This window comes from Passer montanus, unplaced genomic scaffold, assembly GCF_014805655.1.
Source record: "Passer montanus isolate IOZ18808 unplaced genomic scaffold, ASM1480565v1 scaffold65, whole genome shotgun sequence".
Taxonomy (NCBI): Eukaryota; Metazoa; Chordata; class Aves; order Passeriformes; family Passeridae; genus Passer; species Passer montanus.
Genome location: NW_024371593.1, coordinates 2367250 through 2386848, shown reverse-complemented (window position 1 = coordinate 2386848; position 19599 = coordinate 2367250). Strand labels below are relative to the sequence as shown.

At 38.7% G+C, this 19599-nt stretch overlaps 1 protein-coding gene across 4 annotated transcripts in view; it reads left to right on the top strand.

Annotated features, from left to right (window-relative positions):
* AP2A2 (adaptor related protein complex 2 subunit alpha 2) overlaps positions 1-19599 on the top strand; it is a 44412-nt gene that overhangs the window by 12015 nt on the left and 12798 nt on the right. For 2 of the 4 annotated variants that reach the window (XM_039728292.1, XM_039728295.1), the window contains exons 2-13: positions 1421-1489; positions 8785-8927; positions 9547-9740; positions 11603-11732; positions 12719-12820; positions 14181-14289; positions 14790-14937; positions 15349-15517; positions 16662-16799; positions 18034-18216; positions 18552-18649; positions 18817-19048. In XM_039728292.1, coding sequence (XP_039584226.1) covers positions 1421-1489; positions 8785-8927; positions 9547-9740; positions 11603-11732; positions 12719-12820; positions 14181-14289; positions 14790-14937; positions 15349-15517; positions 16662-16799; positions 18034-18216; positions 18552-18649; positions 18817-19048 — 1715 coding nt within the window. Of the gene's footprint in view, positions 1-1420; positions 1490-8784; positions 8928-9546; positions 9741-11602; positions 11733-12718; positions 12821-14180; positions 14290-14786; positions 14938-15348; positions 15518-16661; positions 16800-18033; positions 18217-18551; positions 18650-18816; positions 19049-19599 lie in introns of all 4 variants that reach the window. The other 2 variants (XM_039728291.1, XM_039728294.1) reach the window with 1 other exon arrangement.

Below are 19599 nucleotides of genomic sequence, written 5' to 3'. Positions count from 1 at the left end.
GGACATGGAAATGTAGTGGGATATTTAAATACAATGAGATGTTTCTGTTGAAAAAAGGGGTGAGATTGGAGGTGCTTTGGAATGCTGGTCATGATCTGCTCTTCAAGCTTTGTCACATCCCCTACTTGCACATTCATGGCTGTAGCTGTGATCCCGGTGGTGTGGGGAAACGTGTGAATGCAGGGCATGTGATCCCCACAATTCATAAGGTTGGACCATTTTGAACCAGGGCTAGGAGACTTTTACTCATAACCTTGTAGCAAATATATGTGATGAAGAGGGAAGGAAGCTGTCATTTTCTGCTGCTAGTTGATGTTTGGAATGCTTGAAACTACTTGAAACTTTGGGACAATGGACAGAAGTTTTAGACTTGTTGAAATTTTGAGTAGGTACAGGTCTGAATTAACTACAGAACTAAATTACCAGTTCTGCATTGCTGAAGTGTACTTCACTTGCTTCCCTCAAATGACAGGCAGCTGATCACAGTGCCCGAGCTGGCTGTTTTACCCTTCTGTGCTTCTACTCATGTAGGAGACAGTGGACCCAGGTGTCTCTACAATCTCAGTCACCAAAAACTAAAATGCTAAAGAGTAATAAGCTGTTTTGGTTTGGACAATGTAAATATTACTTGAATAAGTGTGCATTATCAGAATTTGAACTGCAGCTGTTTCTCTATGTAACTTGAATTGGTACTAGAAATCCCAATACCTATTCTTGGAATCAAAAGTTGATATGAAATACCAGCTGATGGTGCTGAGAAGCATAGGATTGCCAAGTCATCTAATAGTGTGAATTTTAAATATTTCTGGTTTTCAAATTACTTTCATGAGGTACATTGAAAGTCTGATCTTGTATCCTAACTGTGTGAGGTCTTGAGCCTTTGGACTCCTTGTGAGTTTGCTGCATTTCCTCTTCAGTCTGTTACGAATGTTTTTAAAGCTGTTGAACTGGATGACCATTCAAGAGAAACAATAAATTGGCTTGTCCTTAAGGTGAGGAATAACCTGAGCTGCTTGTTTGTAAGATTGTACTTTGAAGGAGTGAATCTCCTAAGCACAAAGTCAAAATAATCACGTAGGAAGTAAAATTCATTTTTCTGTGGGCAGTTTCAGGAAGAGAAACTGGAGCATTTGTGAAAGTCAGTAGCAGTGGCATCTCAGGTTATATGCAAGTGACACTTTCTAAAGTGTGCAAAGCTTCTTGAAACAGGGAGGTCCTTAGAGCTTCTCAAATTCCTGTACAAAGTGATGCTTAAGTTACCTCTGTTTGCCTTTTGTTCCAGTGATGGAAATGGAGAGTTGTAACTCCTCCTGTTGTTTGTATGTTCACAAAAGTATGTTTCTGTTTGGTGAAAAGATGCTTCTGGTAGCAGAGGGATGTCCAAAGCACTGTGTCCTGATTTGTGTTCTTTTCATTTCAGGCAAAAGTAAAGAGGCAGAGATAAAGAGGATAAATAAAGAACTAGCAAACATTCGGTCAAAATTTAAAGGTAAGTGACTTGACAATACTATACTATATATATTTCCATATAACTTTCTTTCATGGGGTTTTGTTTTTACATGCTTGGACATCTTTTGTCAGCTGCTGACTCAAGCAAAATGCTAGAGCAGTTTAGTAACAGAATTACTGTTGAAAATGTTCTCTTTAACTATAGAACGTTCTGACAGTCCTGTGATTCTTGGCCATAACAGAAGCAAACTGCATCCTCTATCAAAGAATTGGGCTGCTGGTCACAAACTATTTCTAACACTTGCCCTCCTAACCATGTGACTACTCAGCCTGTTTGCTTCCAGAAAGCTATGAGGCTGTGAATAGTTTGAAGTAACATGGGTGGATGTGATTATTTCCAGTAAAACAGCGTCTGTTTAAACTTTTCTTCCTTCCTCCTTCTTCAGCTCTGAGCCCTTTATGGAAGTAATGGGTTAGGCTGTCTTCTAGCAGAATTAAATTAAAATGTGTACTTGCTGAAGCTATACATCTTGATCACAAGCAACAGCAGTACAAATTATTCATGTGAAACAAAGGGTATGAAGTAACTAATTTCAAGGGGCAGCAGTTAACTTTTAAACAGCACAAGGTAAAACTCATGCTGTTAGCTGTATTCAAGTTGTGTATGTGGTTTCAAAGTTTAAAGATTCTGAGGGGTAGTTAGGATGTTTTTAAATGGAGTTATAACAGTAGTGGCTGTGGAAGGTTTTGTTTAAGTAGTTCTGGGGCAGTGTGTGTAGTTAGATAAGGCATTGCAATGTGGAGGTCATATATGTGCCTTCAGAATCTGCTGGATTTGTGGTAAGTTCATTTACCTTAGTTGGCTATCCTGGCTTAGACCAGCATATCTGTTTGGAATACTCAATACATTAACAAATAACTTTCCTGAACTTTGTGTAATCTGTGGGTACATTTTAAGTAGTATGTCTCTTTAAGGTGTATGAAGACCTTTAGAAACCTGAGTGTCATCAACAGCTTAGAAGGGAAGAGTTAACGACAGTGCAAGACACTCAAGAAATTCTTCAAAATTAGAAGCCATCACATGCCTCTTTGTTTACATTTTTTTCTTAGAAAAATAGGTAAAAGTACATGAACAGTTAATTCTTCTCTGCTTGCTCATGAAGTAGGGGAGAAATTATCACAGGAATCTCTGGCTATGTAGAGCCATAAATCAGGCAGTGATCAGAGAACAGAGGTGCTTTCAGCAAAGCAGTGTTATAACTTCAGCCTGCATAGCTTGTGTAGCATCCTTTAAGCACTATTTAAATAGTTTTGAATAAAGGTCAGTATATGCTCATTCAGTGGCTTGAGTGGAAGGTGGCTAAACCTTCTTGTAGCTGATCTTCATTATGGTTTATTACTAAATCTGTATAGATTTTGGGTGGAAAATTTTAGTTACCTGAAGACAATAACTTGATGAAAACTAAGTAAAAACATATATGTGACAATTTGGAAAAAGTCGTGTTTAGACAACTACTTGTGTAACTGCTTGAGGCCTTGAGAGTGTGAGGAGCTGATAGCTGTGTTATCTTTTTGCTGCAGTACTCCCACATGGACTTCATGCTCTGTGGTTCTTCCTTGCAGAAGGGCTGTATAAAAATTTAAGAGACTTTCATATGCATTTTATTCTTGGTTTAAGTGGAGATTACTCAGTTTAGCCTAGTTACTTTTCATGTAGGTCTGACCTTAAAATGTTTTAAAATAGTTGGATTAAGACAAATATGTGATTGTCAAGTTAAGATGAAGTCCCTTGCTAAACAACTGTGGTGAATACTGGTGCTCTGAGTTTGGCCTTCCTGGCCAAAGATGCAGCTTTTGGACTGGCTGCATGGCTGTTATCAGGGAAAGGCCAAGAAACAACACCACTTGACAGAGAAGTTCTTGTGTGACACTGATGTAGGAGTCTGGTCTACCTGTGGGCCTTTGTATGCTTCAGCACACACTGTTGCATTATCTGGATGCCCATCCCATGTAACCTGCAAGGTGTATTCTTACACTGTTGCAGACAGATCCTCAGTATTTCTACCTTTGTTTTAGCATGCAAGTAGCTGTCAAGCCTCATGCCTGCCTTATGTTTGGGTAACTTGGTATTTAAAGTACCCTTGTATTTAACATGCTGGGATAAGATTTTATGTCTCTGCACAAACAATATTTTCTTTGAACTGGTGGAACTTGTGCTATGGCTTTGGGTTCTGATCCAGCTTTTGTGCACCCAGCTCAGCAGGAATTTAGAATCTCTGTACTTAGGGTGACTGTGTCTCTTGTCTAAGCATGAGGAAACTCCACTGCTGAGGTCACAGTGTCCTTGACAGTTGCTTTAAATGCTTCTGCATTAACTGAGATAAGAAGAATGTACTAGAGAGAAGCTACACCAGTGTGATAAAGAAGCTGTAGGAGTAAAGTGTGCAGAGATGCTATTCCTTTTATTTTACATGTTCAGACTGTAAGCTGATTTTGTTCCCATGCTTGAACCAAACTGGAAGTCTGAGCGTCAAAGCAGTAACTGCTTTGGGAGTGAAAAAATGCCTGGTTTATTAAATTGTTGTATCACCGTGCTCTCTCAAACCAGAATTTGTGTAGTAATGAAGCTGCCCACAAATCTGTAAGCTGTTTCTGTGGTCAGAGGAACTTTATTCTCTGCCTGATTCACACTTGTTCTTTTTTTCCTGCTCTCTCATTAGGATTTAGTTTTGTTCTGATTGCTTAGTAGTGTTTGTGTTACAAGAGTGGCTGCTAGATTTCAGACATGCTTGTGTATCTTCTTTTCAGCTGTTCATGCAAAAGTGCCCCAATGTGAGTTGTTAATTGTTGCGCTTTTTTTTTCCTTTTTTTTTTCTTTTGACTTGGTTTGCCATATTTGAGCAAATTATCTCTATTTTCCCAAAATACAGGGTAACCCTTTGGAGGAAGTTAAGATAAGGCTCCAAATACCTGTTTTAAACTGAAGCTATGTAACAGTGAACTCAGTAAATTGCTTTCCTAGCAGGCTGTGAAAGTATAGGCTTTATTTTTAAGATGGGTCTGCTTAGTCACACTGTCTTCTGATCATGTGTGAAGGCAGTCACACAGTAAAATCATGAAGTGTCTTCAGTGACAAACTGAATTAATGGAAGTAAAATCAGGCTTCAAATATGACCTGAGTTGTAGGGCTGATCTGTATTCTGGTGCTATTAGTATGGTAAATAAATACAAGTTTATGAATTTGTATGGGTTATTTTGCACAAGTATTCAGCATTTAATGTAGAGGGTTTGGACTGTCACCCCTACAGAAATACAGATCTTGTCTCAAAGTGTAGCTACGTACATAAAAATCAAATTCAGTTCTCTTAGCCTCTAAGCTAGTAGTGGCCTTCTGATAGAGTATATCCCTGGATTGCTGCCAACTGCATGAACAGAGGTCAGTGTAGGAAGGAAGCAAAGAAACAGTGTTGTCCATTCTGTTTTGCAAAAGCCATTATTGTGGTTTTAAAAGCAAAGATTTTAAGGCCATGTGAAAGCTAGTGAGATTAGACTTGTCAGGCTTCCTTATCTACCCCCAGTGAACATCCCAAGGACTAAACTGTTTTCCTGACCCTTCTTGCTGGTAGCAGTCTCAGTAACAGTGCAGCACACAGGCTTTTAAATACACTGAGTTTGATTGAAAAGCAGGTGCTGTTTTTTAACTTAAGTTTACAACTAGAGCTGGGAGCTGCTGCTTGAGAATTAAAAGGTCTTATACTACTTTCTTGCCTTATTTCTTTTCAGAGGGCTGTATGAAAGGTATGGATGACCAAAGAAAACCAAAACTTCTGTGTTCAAATCTAAGGAGGTGATACACAGAAATTTGGAAGTAGTAATTATTTCTTAATAGTGCTCATTGTTAATCAGCTGTTAGTAATTTTTCCTAGTCAAATAACTAATAAATTTTTCAGGAAAAGCAAGTAGCCTTTGAAATGCCCACTGTGCTCAAAACCTGCTGACATGTATTGTGAATCCTTCCTGTTTCTGCTGACTTGATTTGCAGCATTTGCAAATGTTCCCAAAAGCATTTGAAAATGAGCTGAGTTAAAAGAAATGATTGTGTATTGCAATAAAGATAACAGAACATGTGACATTTCCTTCTGCCCTTGTTCGGATGTTTGCTTGGGACTGGGGGAAGCTGTACTATTTTGGAGCATACTTAAGCAATGAGACTTGTTAGTAATGTTTAAAATAGAACCTTCAGAACTCTCCATAAATGCGACATGGGAGGGAATGGAATAGTTAAAATTTCAAAAAGAATCAGAGTCACAGACTTCAAAAGACAGCTGGAGTTAGGTGTATCAGGTACTGATTTTGCAATATTTTTCTTTGATACCACGTAGTGGAGAAGGAAGCTGCTTGTTATTAGGATGGTAATATATTTTGTGCTTGATTCCATGGTGTATCTTCTATCAAAAATTCTTCAAATACCCTGAGATCCAAGGACCTTGCTAATCTGAGCTCTTAAAATACTGGGATCTTGGAAGGATAAAATGTTTTAAGAAGCTAGGTCCTAAACCTAAAAAAGGAATTCCTAAACTCTGACAAATAGTTTGTTGTGGAAGTTGATGTGATTCAAAGTTTACATATTTTCATCCCCTATGTTCTTTGTTAAGCAATTGGGTTTCAGCACTATGTACTCCCTCTTCCTTTCTGGTATCACAAAGTCAACACCAGTTATTTGAAAATATAAGAGATTAGATTTAATACTTCTAACTTTTGTGTATTGCTGATGATTGTACACTAACAGGCAGCTCCAGTTCAGCCTCTTGCCCTCCTGGGAATTCGGTCTTGGAGTTTAGTTGGGGTGTCTTCATTTGTGGTGAAGTTCATGTGAAAGCTACTTTCTGATGTTTTTTGGTGTATCTGAGAAGCAACTCATTATATTAATGCTATCCAATACCATAGTAAGTCCTCAGTTATGCAGAGCTTGGCCACTAGAATTAGACTGACTAAAATGGATTCAGCTTATTTAGTGCCCCCTTCTGTGAGTCACAATAGTACCTGCTAATGGTAATGAGCATCACCTATTCCTTTCATTGGTCCCCTAGAATAGCTGGCTTGTCAGGAGTTAGAGTGGTTTTTGTTGCTAGGTAATGTAAAGACCCACTGGTTTATTCACTGATTATTTATTTTCCTTCTGGATCTCATGTAGGTGACCAATTAAAATCAAATCTTAAGAGTTTGTAGAAACTCTTCCTAAGAAGCTGAAAAAATACTAGAAAAGTAAAGCTGTCACTGCCTTTCCTGTGTTTTGTTTTTGGGCTTTTTTCCCTTGCCTCTCCTAAGGAAAGATATCTTTGATCTGCATCTCCCTGCCATGGTGGGATAGGAAGAAGCTTCTGCTCTTGAGTGCCATTTCGTTGGGAAAACAGTGTAACAGGAAGTATTTATGCAGAATACTCCATTGTTGCTTACACCATAGTTTGGAGGTCACAGCAGATAAGCAGACATTTTGAGTATCTTCTCTTTCTTCTGGCCATATTGCTTCCAAAGAAGGAAAAAAAAATATTCCCACTGGATGTTTCACTCAGGTTCTTCTGACAGTAATTCCGATTGTCTAGGAGAACAAAATTCCCTACATTTGCTTGCTGACTCAGCAGGAAAAGAGCCTTATGGCAGCGAACTGTAAAAGTGGCTTGAAGAGAACATGTCTTTAGACAGCTTTCTGCAGAGCTTGCTATTGTCAGAGGGTGCTCACAGGATCCAATACAGCAGAATTTCACTGCCATGGGTATCTTCAGTAGCGCTGCCTCCTGTATTGAAGTAAAATATGACATATATTCTGTAGTATGGACCTGAAGATGACTCCTCTTTGCACAACATAAAAATTGCTTTAAGGTGAAGCTTTTTGTTGGCAACTGATGCAGTGTCTGTGCCAGTTTAAAAAAAAATCAACAGGTGCCTAAAAACCCAAATTAGAAGGATATCATTGGCTACATTAAAATAGCAGTGGTTTGCTTAAATTGATCTCAGTTGAAATAAGATTAAATAGAAGAATTTTTTAGGTCAAAATAGAAAGTAACCCCCAAAATGCATAGTTACAGCCTGTAAACATAACCTTTTGGCATTGTGTACTTCAGTGGGCCAGTATGCTTTCTGTTGGTTCATTCTTACATGTCTTCACATATAGATGGTAGTCTTCATTCCTTCACTAACTGTAAGTTCAGTAGTGGTAAGGTTTCCTTGGTTTTTATCCAGTCTGTGAATGTAGTGTGAAATCCAGGAGAGCTATAGATTCATGTGGCCTGGCAAATTTAATATGCCTCTTTATCAGTTCATGAGAAGGAAGAAGGAGCAACTTCTACACTATTAAGATTATTTTTTGACTTCAGATGTATGTAATAGGCAGCTAAATATAAAACAAAAAGGCAGCTTAGAGCTTTTATTGGCAAGGGCAATGAGTAAGGAATATCTTATTGAAGCTTTAGAGTATGCAGTGCTGTTCTGGCTGAGCTTGCCCGTCACTAAAGAATACACACTTCGTGTGACAGATCAGTTATTCCAGGTCCAGAATGCTGAGATGAGAGAGCTCATATAGACTTGTAGGCAGCAGTATATATCATAATTTTGCTACTCAGCAGTCAGTCTTGCCTGATTTTCTGGATACCCCTTTATTGCCTGATTTGAGGTAGGGAGGGAATGTAACACAGAAAGTGTTGTGTCCATATGTAGCTCTTCCCTTCAGGAAAAGCAATGGTCTCCCGATGAACTGGAAGCTGCACTGCTCCATGTTGCTTCTGCAAGCTTCTAAAATCAGCAGTACTGCAACATATGGCCAAACCTATTTAGAGTGCCTTTTTCTTCTGAAACTGGAACACTCGTGAATGCTTTCATTTTACAAAAACGTTAAAATTCTCATGGTAATCTCATTTCATGTGTTTCTTCAAGTCTTTGGGATAGACCATTGTCACCTGATCTTTGTAAAACAACTTGCTGGAGTTTTTTTTTGTTGCTACTGAGTTCTCTACAGTGGTGCACTTGGAAAAGTGTGTTAACACCTTTACTGAGATAAAGGTTTGATAGTTGGTTTAAGAGGATAAGGTGTATGGAAGACATAAATATTCTTAACAAAGCGGGAAAATCAAAATGGAGCGAACATGGATGTGCTGCCTCTTAGTAAGAACATACTCTAAGGACACTGCAGGATACTTCAAGGGCTAAATGACAGCATTTTTTCCTGACCATCCTTTCATTATCCTTTAGGATATAGATGATGGTAGATGGAATTATCACTAGGTAACCAGATGAAAGCTCAACATAGACCTAATTGTTGTTTGTTTGCTTGCTTTTCAGGTGACAAGGCCCTGGATGGTTACAGTAAGAAAAAATATGTCTGCAAACTGCTCTTCATCTTCCTGCTGGGGCATGACATTGACTTCGGTCACATGGAGGCTGTAAACCTGCTCAGTTCCAATAGATATACAGAGAAACAAATTGTGAGTAACTTGAGCTCTAAAAAAGATAAACTGGTCTGTCTAATATCCTGCCTCAGCTGTGGAGTCTGTAAAGAATTTTGCTTCATTCCCTCTGCCCTGGCTTAAAGCCTTATTTTGACTCTAGGAATTATTCTAAAATCTAAACACTTTTGTGCACAGGGTGTCTTGAACTAGTTGCAAAAAATGTGCATTCTGCATAAAATTATTACTCTTGTTAAGAAACTGCCTTGAGTCTTGCATTAAAAGGGAAGTAACCGTTTAATTTTCCGAATGTCTCTTTCCATCTCCCTAGTAAGGCTGTGTTTATCAGGTGCATGTAACTTGTTAGTTATTTGAATAATAAGCCAAAATCTTGATTGGTCCCCATCCATCTAAAATGATCTTTTGAGTATCTGCCAGAATAGACTGAGAAAACATTTAAAACCAGATAACTAGGGTAACACTGAACTTACTCATTTTAGTTTAATTCACTTAATCTTTCTAGCCTTTGCTCTGTCTGAATGCCCATTTCTGCCCATATGGTAAATGAGAGAAGTGTGTGTCAAAGAAATAGTTTTTCCTCTGAATGCTACAGTAAATGAAGTCAGCTAAAATAGATTTTCCATGTTGTGACTCACAGGGCTATCTGTTCATCTCCGTGCTGGTGAACTCCAACAGCGAGCTCATTCGCCTGATAAACAATGCCATCAAGAACGACCTGGCCAGCCGGAACCCCACCTTCATGGGCCTTGCTCTGCACTGCATTGCCAACGTGGGCAGCCGGGAGATGGCGGAAGCATTTGCTGGAGAAATTCCCAAAATTCTTGTGGCTGGGTAGGTGTGATATGCCTCTTTCAAATACAACAGCAATAAACTTTTCAGCAGCTTGGTTCCATTGCAGGACCTTAATCCGTGCTTGGGCTCTATAGCCCTGGGCTTGCAGTATGACAGTTCCAATACCTGCAGGTGCTTTCACTTGCCTGCATGTGGAGTTGCTTGTAGGAGTGTAACAATAGAGTGAAAACTAAGTTTTGGTGTCTTGTTGTGATTGGATTTTTGTTTTGGATAAATCTGTGGTACTGAATATCCCTGAAATGCATATGTTTTACTTTCCTTACCTCTCCTGATGAAAAAAGAAATAAATGAACCTAAATAGATGTTTATACTACAAATTTTATTCTAAATTGAAGTTCTTACCTAAATGTACTGGCTTCATGAAGAACACGCTAATACTGATGTGTGAGTTTTCTTGCTTCCTCTACTAACCATGTAAAGAGCAGTTCATATAAATAGCAAATAGTCACCACAAACTTTCTTACTTTGGTATAGCTGAAAGTTTCTAAACAGACCTGGCAAATGTCTGAAACTATAGTTAAGTCAATGTAAAGTTGGACTTGTGATTGTAGGGCTAATTTATTTTGAAACTTAAAATGTCCAAGTGCAAAGAGTGCATTTAAACTCTGAGGATATGAACTGTTTTAGAATATGCATGGATCTTTTTATAACAAGTAACTGTCTTACATTAATATAAAAAGTGACATGTGGTGTAAGAACTGTATTCTAAATGTCAGGCCACTGCCATTGCCAGGTGCTGTTCTCCATGTAGCATAGTGGAGACAATACTGCAGTGATGAGTCATGGGGTTATAATAAGATAGCCTTAAAAAATTGGGAAAATTTCACTTGGGGTCACTAATGGCAAACAGAGCACAGCACCTTCAGGTCAGTTGTTTAAACTCTGAGCTGTGTTTATGTTTTCTGAGATCACTCTGCAGGGTCTCATTCCTTCTGTATTTCTAAGATAATATTTATAAAACATGTTGGTGTGCCTGTCCTGTCTAAGTGACCTGGGCAGAATGAGCAGTCAGTTACATTTGCCAATTCAGGGTAGCTTAAATATAAATTAGACGTGGGGAGGAATAGGTTTGTGGTTTTTAACTGAGGTACAACTTGGTCTGATGGAAAACAGATAAATTTATGAAGGATAGTTGGGCTGAATTCTACTGGGGATATAGAGGTTTCTGAACATTTAACCAAGACTGCACTTTATAAGCTGCCTCTTAAAACTCTTCCTGGTAGTGCTCTGTACATTTTATAGCTGTTGTCTGTGCGTCACACAAAATGCTTAGTCAAAAACTTTCTGAAAAGGAGTTCACTGAACTAGAATAGTTGCTTGCCACTCTTAAAATAGTCCATTTCTGTGCCAGCAGCAGGGATGGCAAGGTGAATAGATGTGTGGGTTGTGTGCTTGTTGACAGCCACCTTATATTCTAGTTGTAGGTGCTGAAGCTGTTGAGTAGTTCATGATGTCTATCTGACATGCAGGACCTATCAGTAGTTCCAGCTTTGGTCACATTCATAAGGTAGTCTGAACTGTCTGATTTCAATCAGCCTGGAAGAAGCTTGTTCTTGATCAAATGAGATAAACATTCAATTCTCATAAAAGATGTGAAATGTCACTCCAATTTGTAAAGAATCATTACATATGTCTTGTAGCCTCTATAATAGTTGAAAACTTGACTAACTGGAAAAATTAAGAAGAACAAATACTTCAGCATAAGACTTCAGTGACCTTCTGTTGAAAAGATGCAGCCTGGCCAGGGATGCTGAGTCAGTGTGAAACCTGGCATAAAGCTGTCCTGCAGGTATTGCTGTGCCTTAACCACTGTATTTTAAATCAGTACATATGTCTTGCAGAGACACTATGGATAGTGTGAAGCAAAGTGCTGCTTTATGCTTGCTGCGTTTGTACAGAACTTCTCCTGACCTTGTTCCCATGGGAGACTGGACATCTCGAGTAGTGCATCTCCTCAATGACCAGCACTTGGTAAATCAGTCTCATTCTGCTTCTTGGGCTTAGTGTGTAAAGACAATTATGTGCCTTCTGCTGTTAAATACACATTTTTTTTCTTCATGAGTCTTTCAAGCAAGTGGCTTGCTGTTGTCTTCAGCCTTTGGGAAGGAAATGGAAGGAGCTGCCCTTTTTATTTGCTGTATTTATTAATTTTTAATAAAGCTTTGTTTACCTTTTCACTGTAGATACAAGAATAGTATGTAAAAGTTATTTTCCTCTGGCTGTAAATTAATTAATCTTGTGCCTTGTTACATTGAGTCACATTGCATAGGTGTAATATTAATTGCCCTAAGCCTTTTAAGAATAGATCTGCACTAAAGATTCAAGACTTGATTAGTCATTGCATAGACTTCCTTGTCCTGTTGTATCCACGTCATTCTTACTTTGATGCTTAAAAAACCCTCTTGCTTTAGAAAGGAGACCCAGTTTTTTCCCCCCAGTCCAGTTACTTTATGAAAATAAGGCTGTCAATAACTGTGCTTCAACAGTAATGAGTGCTTTGGTCTGCAGTAGTAGTATCCAGTGCTTGTTATACAAAGCCCTCTCCTCCTGTTGAATTTTAAGAATTCTTTCCTGGATAATCTGCATTGAATTTCTTCTGCTCATGCTTCTCTTGTATAATAAGACAATTTGTGTCCAGGCTTAATTTTAATACAGCTCTCTTATTTTAGATGTACGATCCAAACATGAGACAAAGCTAATACAAAAAATAGCATAAAATGCTTTGCAAGCATGGCAGTGTCATGTTGTTGAAAATTCTGTTGGATTCTGCAGGTGTGTAATTAGTCTAGCTGCTATCCAAACATGAGGTTTTTTCATGTAGGGCTTTGTAATGGGGATAAACACTTTTTTTTTGTATTTTAAAAAACCCTCGAATTGAAAGGTGTTAATGAGCAGTGTTGTAAACCAATCCAAAATTGAACATGTGTTATTTTGTGTTGTGTTTTGATTTTTCTTAGGGTGTGGTTACTGCAGCTACAAGTCTGATCACCACTTTGGCACAGAAGAACCCGGAAGAGTTTAAGACTTCAGTCTCCTTGGCAGTGTCTAGATTAAGCAGAGTGAGTCCAATGATGACCCTGATAATACTTCACTGTTGATTAATTTACTCAGCTTTCTAGATCAGGTTAGCTTCCTGTTCAGCTTTCTAGGGTCAGATTAGTTTACTGTACCATGAAATGTGGAGATGATTCAGTGTCACTTCATGTGGGTGCTTCAGGTAACCTCTTTAAATGCTTGTTGCTTACCAGGACAGAAAGCTGTATTGGCTTGCTTGAACTTTCTTGGTTTAATCCCTGCTCCAAGTAGTAGTCCTCACTTTTTTGCTGTAATACCAAAGAATAGTTGGATCAAAGACTGATTCTACAGACTTCACACAAACCCCTCAAAAATACAGCAAAGGAACTTTGCTTAGCTTTATCTAAGCTTCTTACAAGACTAATTGCCTTCCTATTCCTTCTTTTGAGCTGCTGCTAACTTAATAATCATAAGCATCTGATATTCTGTAAATTGTATAAGGAATTAAGCAGGGGCAGGGAGAAGTGGGGAGACATATCTGTAAGTTAACATTTCTGTGCTGGAAAACTGATGCCACTGTTCTGTTTGATTTTGTTTTCCCCCTCCTTTTGGAAGGTGTGCAAGACTGGGGAGGCTGCTACTTCACAAATGTGTTTTACACCCAGTTTTATGCAGTCTTATACCCAAATTACTTGTTTACTTTCTTTTCAAATATGAAGATTTTTTTCTAATACTTAAAAGCAAGGGAGTGCTGAGGGAAGTGAAAGGCTGTCCTGTAATGGGGCAGTAAGAATTAGGTAGAATTATTTTGAGCAAAGCTAGTGGCAAACTCATGGTTATCCTAGAATAAAAGGGGTAAAATAAATCTATGAAGAGGGGCAATCTAATCTAATCCTTATCACATTTCATTATGCATATAAACCTATTCTGTGAATGCTGTCTCTTTTTGCTTTGCTGTATGGATATTATTGAAGGTGTTAGTTGATCTTTCTGCTTTAGGTCAGTCTGTCATAGTATCTTGTACTTGAATTGCAGGCTCACCTGTCAGCAGCCACCAGACTGTTGGCTGAATCTGTGAATTGCTAGAACAGAGAAAGTCAAACTTTGGTTAAACATTTTGATGTTACAAGATGGTTGTCTTCATTATTTTAAAAAGCAAGTAGGCTTTCAGAAGAGACTTTCTAGACTACTGTATCTACGAAACTGGATTTCCATTACCAGCATTTACTGTGGTGTACTCATAGTATGGCAGCTTGCACCTAATTAATCTACTGAGCTAGACTTTGCTAGTGACACAGTTTTTTAAGCTTCTGTCAGAGGTGACCTAAACTGTTCTTTGGGTCCTTTTCATGCTTGTGAATCAATTAACTTCAGCAGCTGATGTGCTGGCTGTTTGTTTTACAGATTGTAACTTCTGCATCAACAGACCTTCAGGACTACACATACTACTTTGTTCCTGCTCCCTGGCTATCTGTGAAGCTTCTGAGGCTGTTACAGTGCTATCCCCCTCCAGGTAATGCACACATCACAGCACTGGTCATTTCTCCTATGCAGTACACTGGCTCCAAAGAGCTACTGCACTGCAGTGTCACCATAGCTTGGAGTGCAAGCACATTGTCTTATGGCAAAGATACTGAAGTTTGTACTCCTGAGAGTGTGTGTTACTGATGGCTCTCAGCTACTTGGCCTTTTGAGTTGTGTTGTGTTTCATTTTAAGAAGATGTCTAACCAGTGTGCATCTTACAAATGACTGCCATTTTAAACATTCATTAATACTATCAACTATATTAAAGCCTCCAAGTATGTCGTGGTACAGATTGTGTTTGGCTTTTGTTCTCACCCAAATAGAACTGTGACTTGGAATTCTTTTACCATGTTTATGTTGGGGAGTGTAAGTGTTTTTAATGTCTCAGAATAGTTTAGTTAATTTAGATTTAGCCTGGGGAAAACCTAAGGTAGGATTAGTGTTTGGAGCAAAACGAAGTTGTCCAACGGCTCATTCTTCTCCAGAAGACCCTGCGGTACGTGGCCGTCTGACAGAATGCCTGGAAACCATCCTCAACAAAGCACAGGAGCCACCAAAGTCAAAGAAAGTGCAACACTCGAATGCGAAGAATGCTGTCCTGTTTGAGGCAATAAGCTTAATTATACATCATGACAGGTGAGCTGGGACAACACTTCTGTTATCAGAGGGGCTTTTAAGGTGAAAAGATGGGGCTATGTCTTGAACAGTTAATCAGATTTTAATGGGGGAGGGAGTGAAGGGGAAGAGAACACCAAGAGGCTTGCTAGACTAGAACACAACCACAGCAATGTAACTGAACAGTGTTAATGAGCTGTGTAACTTTGGGTTTTGCTGCTTCTTTATTTGATGTTTTGTATTGACCCCACTGCTCTAATCCAACAGAGATTATTTGCTCACAGTACCTGAATTTGCATTTCACTAGCAAAGCATTCTAGCAGACACTTTGAAGCATTTTAAGAAATCTCCACTGCAGAAATAGTATTCTGAATTGAGTGTTCTCAAACCTGTTGCTTTTAACCCTTTCACTTTCTCTCCTGTTCTGTGCAGTGAGCCAAACCTACTAGTCCGTGCCTGTAACCAGCTAGGTCAGTTCTTGCAGCACCGAGAAACTAATTTGCGTTACCTAGCACTGGAAAGCATGTGCACGCTTGCCAGCTCTGAATTCTCACATGAGGCTGTGAAAACACACATAGAAACAGTTATCAATGCATTGAAGGTAAATATTGAAGTGTGTGGTCTGGTTTTGAGTGTTGTCTTCTCCCCTGCCTCAATACCCTCTGCCCCACTGTCCCAAGCTCCCTGTACCCAGTTAAGTTAATAATACTTAGGGATGAAATGAGTTATTCTTTGAAGTATACCTCAGTTTTTTACCTCAATCCAGCAAAATCTTGCTGTGGTAGCAATTACAGAGGTCACCTTTTGTTGATTTTTGCACCTTGGTAAATCTGATGCCTGGAGCTGTGTCCCTGTAACACTGGTGTCTGCTCAAGTGTAGGCTGAAGATGAATAATTGTTTAAAAATATGGAATTTCAAAATTGAGAATCCTGAGAAGACAGTTTTATTACTGTCTTGCTGGTATTGGACACTGTTCCTTTGCTGTAATAACTTATGGGGGGTGGTAGAGCAGATCAGCATGCATTGCAGAATTGTAAAGACCAGAAACCAGAAAGACACAATCCCAGGCCATGTTTATGTGACAAAGCAGAAATCAAAAGAGTAAGACTTATTTGCATGTAAATTTACTTGCATACTTGGATGTTTAAATGCTTTGTTTTCTTCCACGTTTGTGCTGTAGCATATTTATACCTTTGTCTAAGTTCAAAGTATGTATTTGTTCTAGCTGGACTTCAGTTGTTACAAGGCATGCCTGACACTAAACCTGCAGGTAGCTAAATGCTCATTGGCCTGGTAAGAGTTTAACAATTTCAGCCAGTTATTGGTGCATTTATGGCCACTATTACCAGTTACTCAGTGCATAGTGGACCACAAATTCACCCTTACTCTGTGTAATACTGAAGTGTTCTGTACAAACTCCTCCATTCTTTCAGTACCTGCACAGATGTGAATAAGTATGCTACAGAAACAAAACCTGATGATGTAAATTTTTGTGATAGTATTTAAAAGCAGGAAGCTGAGTCTCCACTGAGCTTTTCCTAGGTGACTGAAAGTGAGAAATAGTATAAGAAACTCACAGCTTATATAAAAGGTATATCTGAATTCATTCTGCATCTGAAAAATTATGCAAATTCATTTGTTTTAAATTTGACTGTGTATTATACTAAGTTTCATCTCTTAAGTTGCATGTACTTTCCAAACAAAGATGAAATCATCTTGACCTTTGACTCTTGTCTTTTTGCAGACTGAAAGAGATGTAAGTGTACGACAAAGAGCTGTAGATCTCCTGTATGCAATGTGTGACCGAAGCAATGCCCAGCAGATTGTGGCTGAAATGCTCAATTACCTGGAGACTGCTGATTATTCCATTAGAGAAGAAATTGTAAGCTATTGGTGTTTTTCTTAAATACTTATTTTGTAGCTGGATTTGGTACCATAAGTATAATTTATTGATTAGGATACTGCATAGTCTGTGATAGAGATTGCTTTTCATGGTGGCTTAAAAAAAAAAAAAGAAACAACACAGGGAAAACTGCTAAAACAAACAAAAAACTCCAAACTTTGTAGTCTAGTAGCAAAGAATTTAGGTTAAGCTAATCCAGGCAGCAGGGGGAAACCTGGAAACTTCAGAATTTTAAAAGCTGATCTTGGTCTCAGGACAGTGTATATAGAAAGCAAAGTGAATTTTATGTGTGTCACCAACACATTCCCTACATCTGAGGGTTAGGTCCTACTCTAGTCTCAGTTGTCCAGTAGCTTCAAAAATTAGTGGTGAATGCTTATTTGTAGGTTGAACTTTGTATTCTCTGAGAATGTTCGTTTTAAGGGTTCCCAAAGCGAATACCTTCTAATCAGCTAAGAGGCCTGATATCTATTCCCTTCCTACCAGTAGGATAAAAGTTGAAATACTCAACTTCAGCCTTTTTAGGATGGTAAACAAAACTTGTACTTACAGTACTTATTTAGCTTAGTTAGGTGCTGAAGTCCCTTTGTTAGAGAAGTGACTGTTGATTTACCTCTTGTGCTGTCTGGTTGCTGTTGACAATGTCCCCTGACTTGGCAGATAGTGAGAATTTAATCCTGTTCCCTTATACTGACCTGTTCTTTTAAGAGTAGTAAATTCAACTGATAATAAATTGTGTGGAGTCTCCCCTGAAGCTGTTTGTTAGCTTCAGGATGCAGGAATCTGAGTATGACCTGAAAAAGTCAGCTGTGCTTTGGTGACTCTATTTGCCTCTGCTATCTTGAGTTTGCTTTTGCCTTTTTTTGAGAGGTTTCCAATTTCCTATTTGATCCTGTCTTAGTGGTAGTTTAGATGGTGTTTTTATAGCAAACAGAAAATGTTCTATAAATTGCTCTTGATCACTTAGGTATGCAATTGGAAAGTCACAAAGATACAACATATTTGAATGCATTATGGGGAAAGCAATATGTGCCTGGCAACTTCTGTATTCTGGCACAGCATTTCAATGTTCACCTTTCACCTTGGCTGTGGGAACAAATGAACAAGCTCATGCATCTAAAACTGAGGCTTCTGAGCCAGTGTGGGGCATCACCAGGTGTATACAGCTCATAGTAAGAGCTAATCAACTTTGTGTTCTCTTTTGTGTGCTCAGGTTCTGAAAGTTGCAATTCTTGCTGAGAAGTATGCAGTGGATTACACCTGGTATGTGGATACAATCCTGAATCTGATTCGCATTGCTGGTGACTATGTCAGTGAAGAAGTGTGGTACCGAGTTATTCAGATTGTCATCAACAGGGATGATGTGCAAGGATATGCAGCAAAGACTGTTTTTGAGGTGAGAGTAACCGTTTTCAATTCCCTATCAAGACAAGCTAAGAATTAAGGAAGCAGCACATGATGTAACAGGGGAAACTTAAAAGACCTCTCTCTGTTATCAGAAGTCCACAGTACTGCTAGGTGGGCCTAAGAATGCTCTTAATCAAGTAATACTCACATTAGAGTCTTCTGAGAAATCATACCACCCACGATGTTTTTATTGTAAGTACTTTGTAATGCCTGGATCCACAGTCTGCTCTTGTAGGAAAGTAGGTGAGAAAACTGGGAATGGAAGTGACAGACAAGGTGGTTGTTTTTGTACGTTGTATATCAGTGATTATTAATATGTTACAGGCCCTTCAAGCTCCAGCATGCCACGAGAATCTTGTAAAAGTAGGTGGCTACATCTTGGGAGAATTTGGAAATCTGATCGCGGGTGATCCAAGATCAAGGTAAAACACCTTCTGAAATACTGAATTGAAGTAGTAATGCTTTGTGTAAAGAATTTAATTCCTAGCATTCCTAAAGCTAATTAACAAATCATTCAGCTTTTGCTAATGATGCAGTAATAATGATTATCATATCTACAAAAACTGAACGTTTTTTTCCTTCTTTTAAGTCCCCTCATCCAGTTCAACTTGCTACATTCCAAGTTTCATCTGTGTAGTGTTCCTACCCGAGCTCTGCTTCTGTCTACCTACATCAAGTTTGTGAACCTCTTTCCAGAAATCAAAACTACAATTCAAGATGTGCTGCGCAGTGACAGTCAGCTAAAAAATGCTGATGTTGAGCTGCAGCAGAGAGCTGTTGAGTATTTGAGGCTCAGTACTATTGCTAGTACTGATATATTGGTAGGTATAAGGGTTTATTTTCTTTATTATGCAGTAGTCTGCTGTCAGCAAGTTAAACTCAACTAAACCTTACCTGATTGCTCAGAAATCTCAGGATTACAATATGGGTGCTGATTCTTTTAGTCTCCTTAATTCTGCTGTAGTCATCTTTAATTTAGAGCTAAATTCCAAGTTGTTATTGCTGTAGTGGGACATATGACCATTAAGATATGTTAATCTGGAGCAGACAAGCCAGGGAAAGCTGGCACAATAGAGGTTCCTAGAGGATTTAGATTTCAAAAGGCTGGGGCTTTCTTTTGAGGACTCACTTGATGGTGGGGAGGAAAAGTGTAATTTTTTGTCTCTTGAAGTTCAGTGATTTAACCTGGTGCTCTCAGATCTGTGCAGGGCATTGCACATTTGGTTTTGACATCTAATAAATGCTTAGGTCTGGGTAGAAACTTGAGTATTCTCTGTTGTTTTAAGTCTAGGTCTGCCTGACTTAAGGACCCTTAGGTCTGCTATGATCTAATTATTTAAATTTTCTTTTTTTAAATTTAATATCAGTGTTT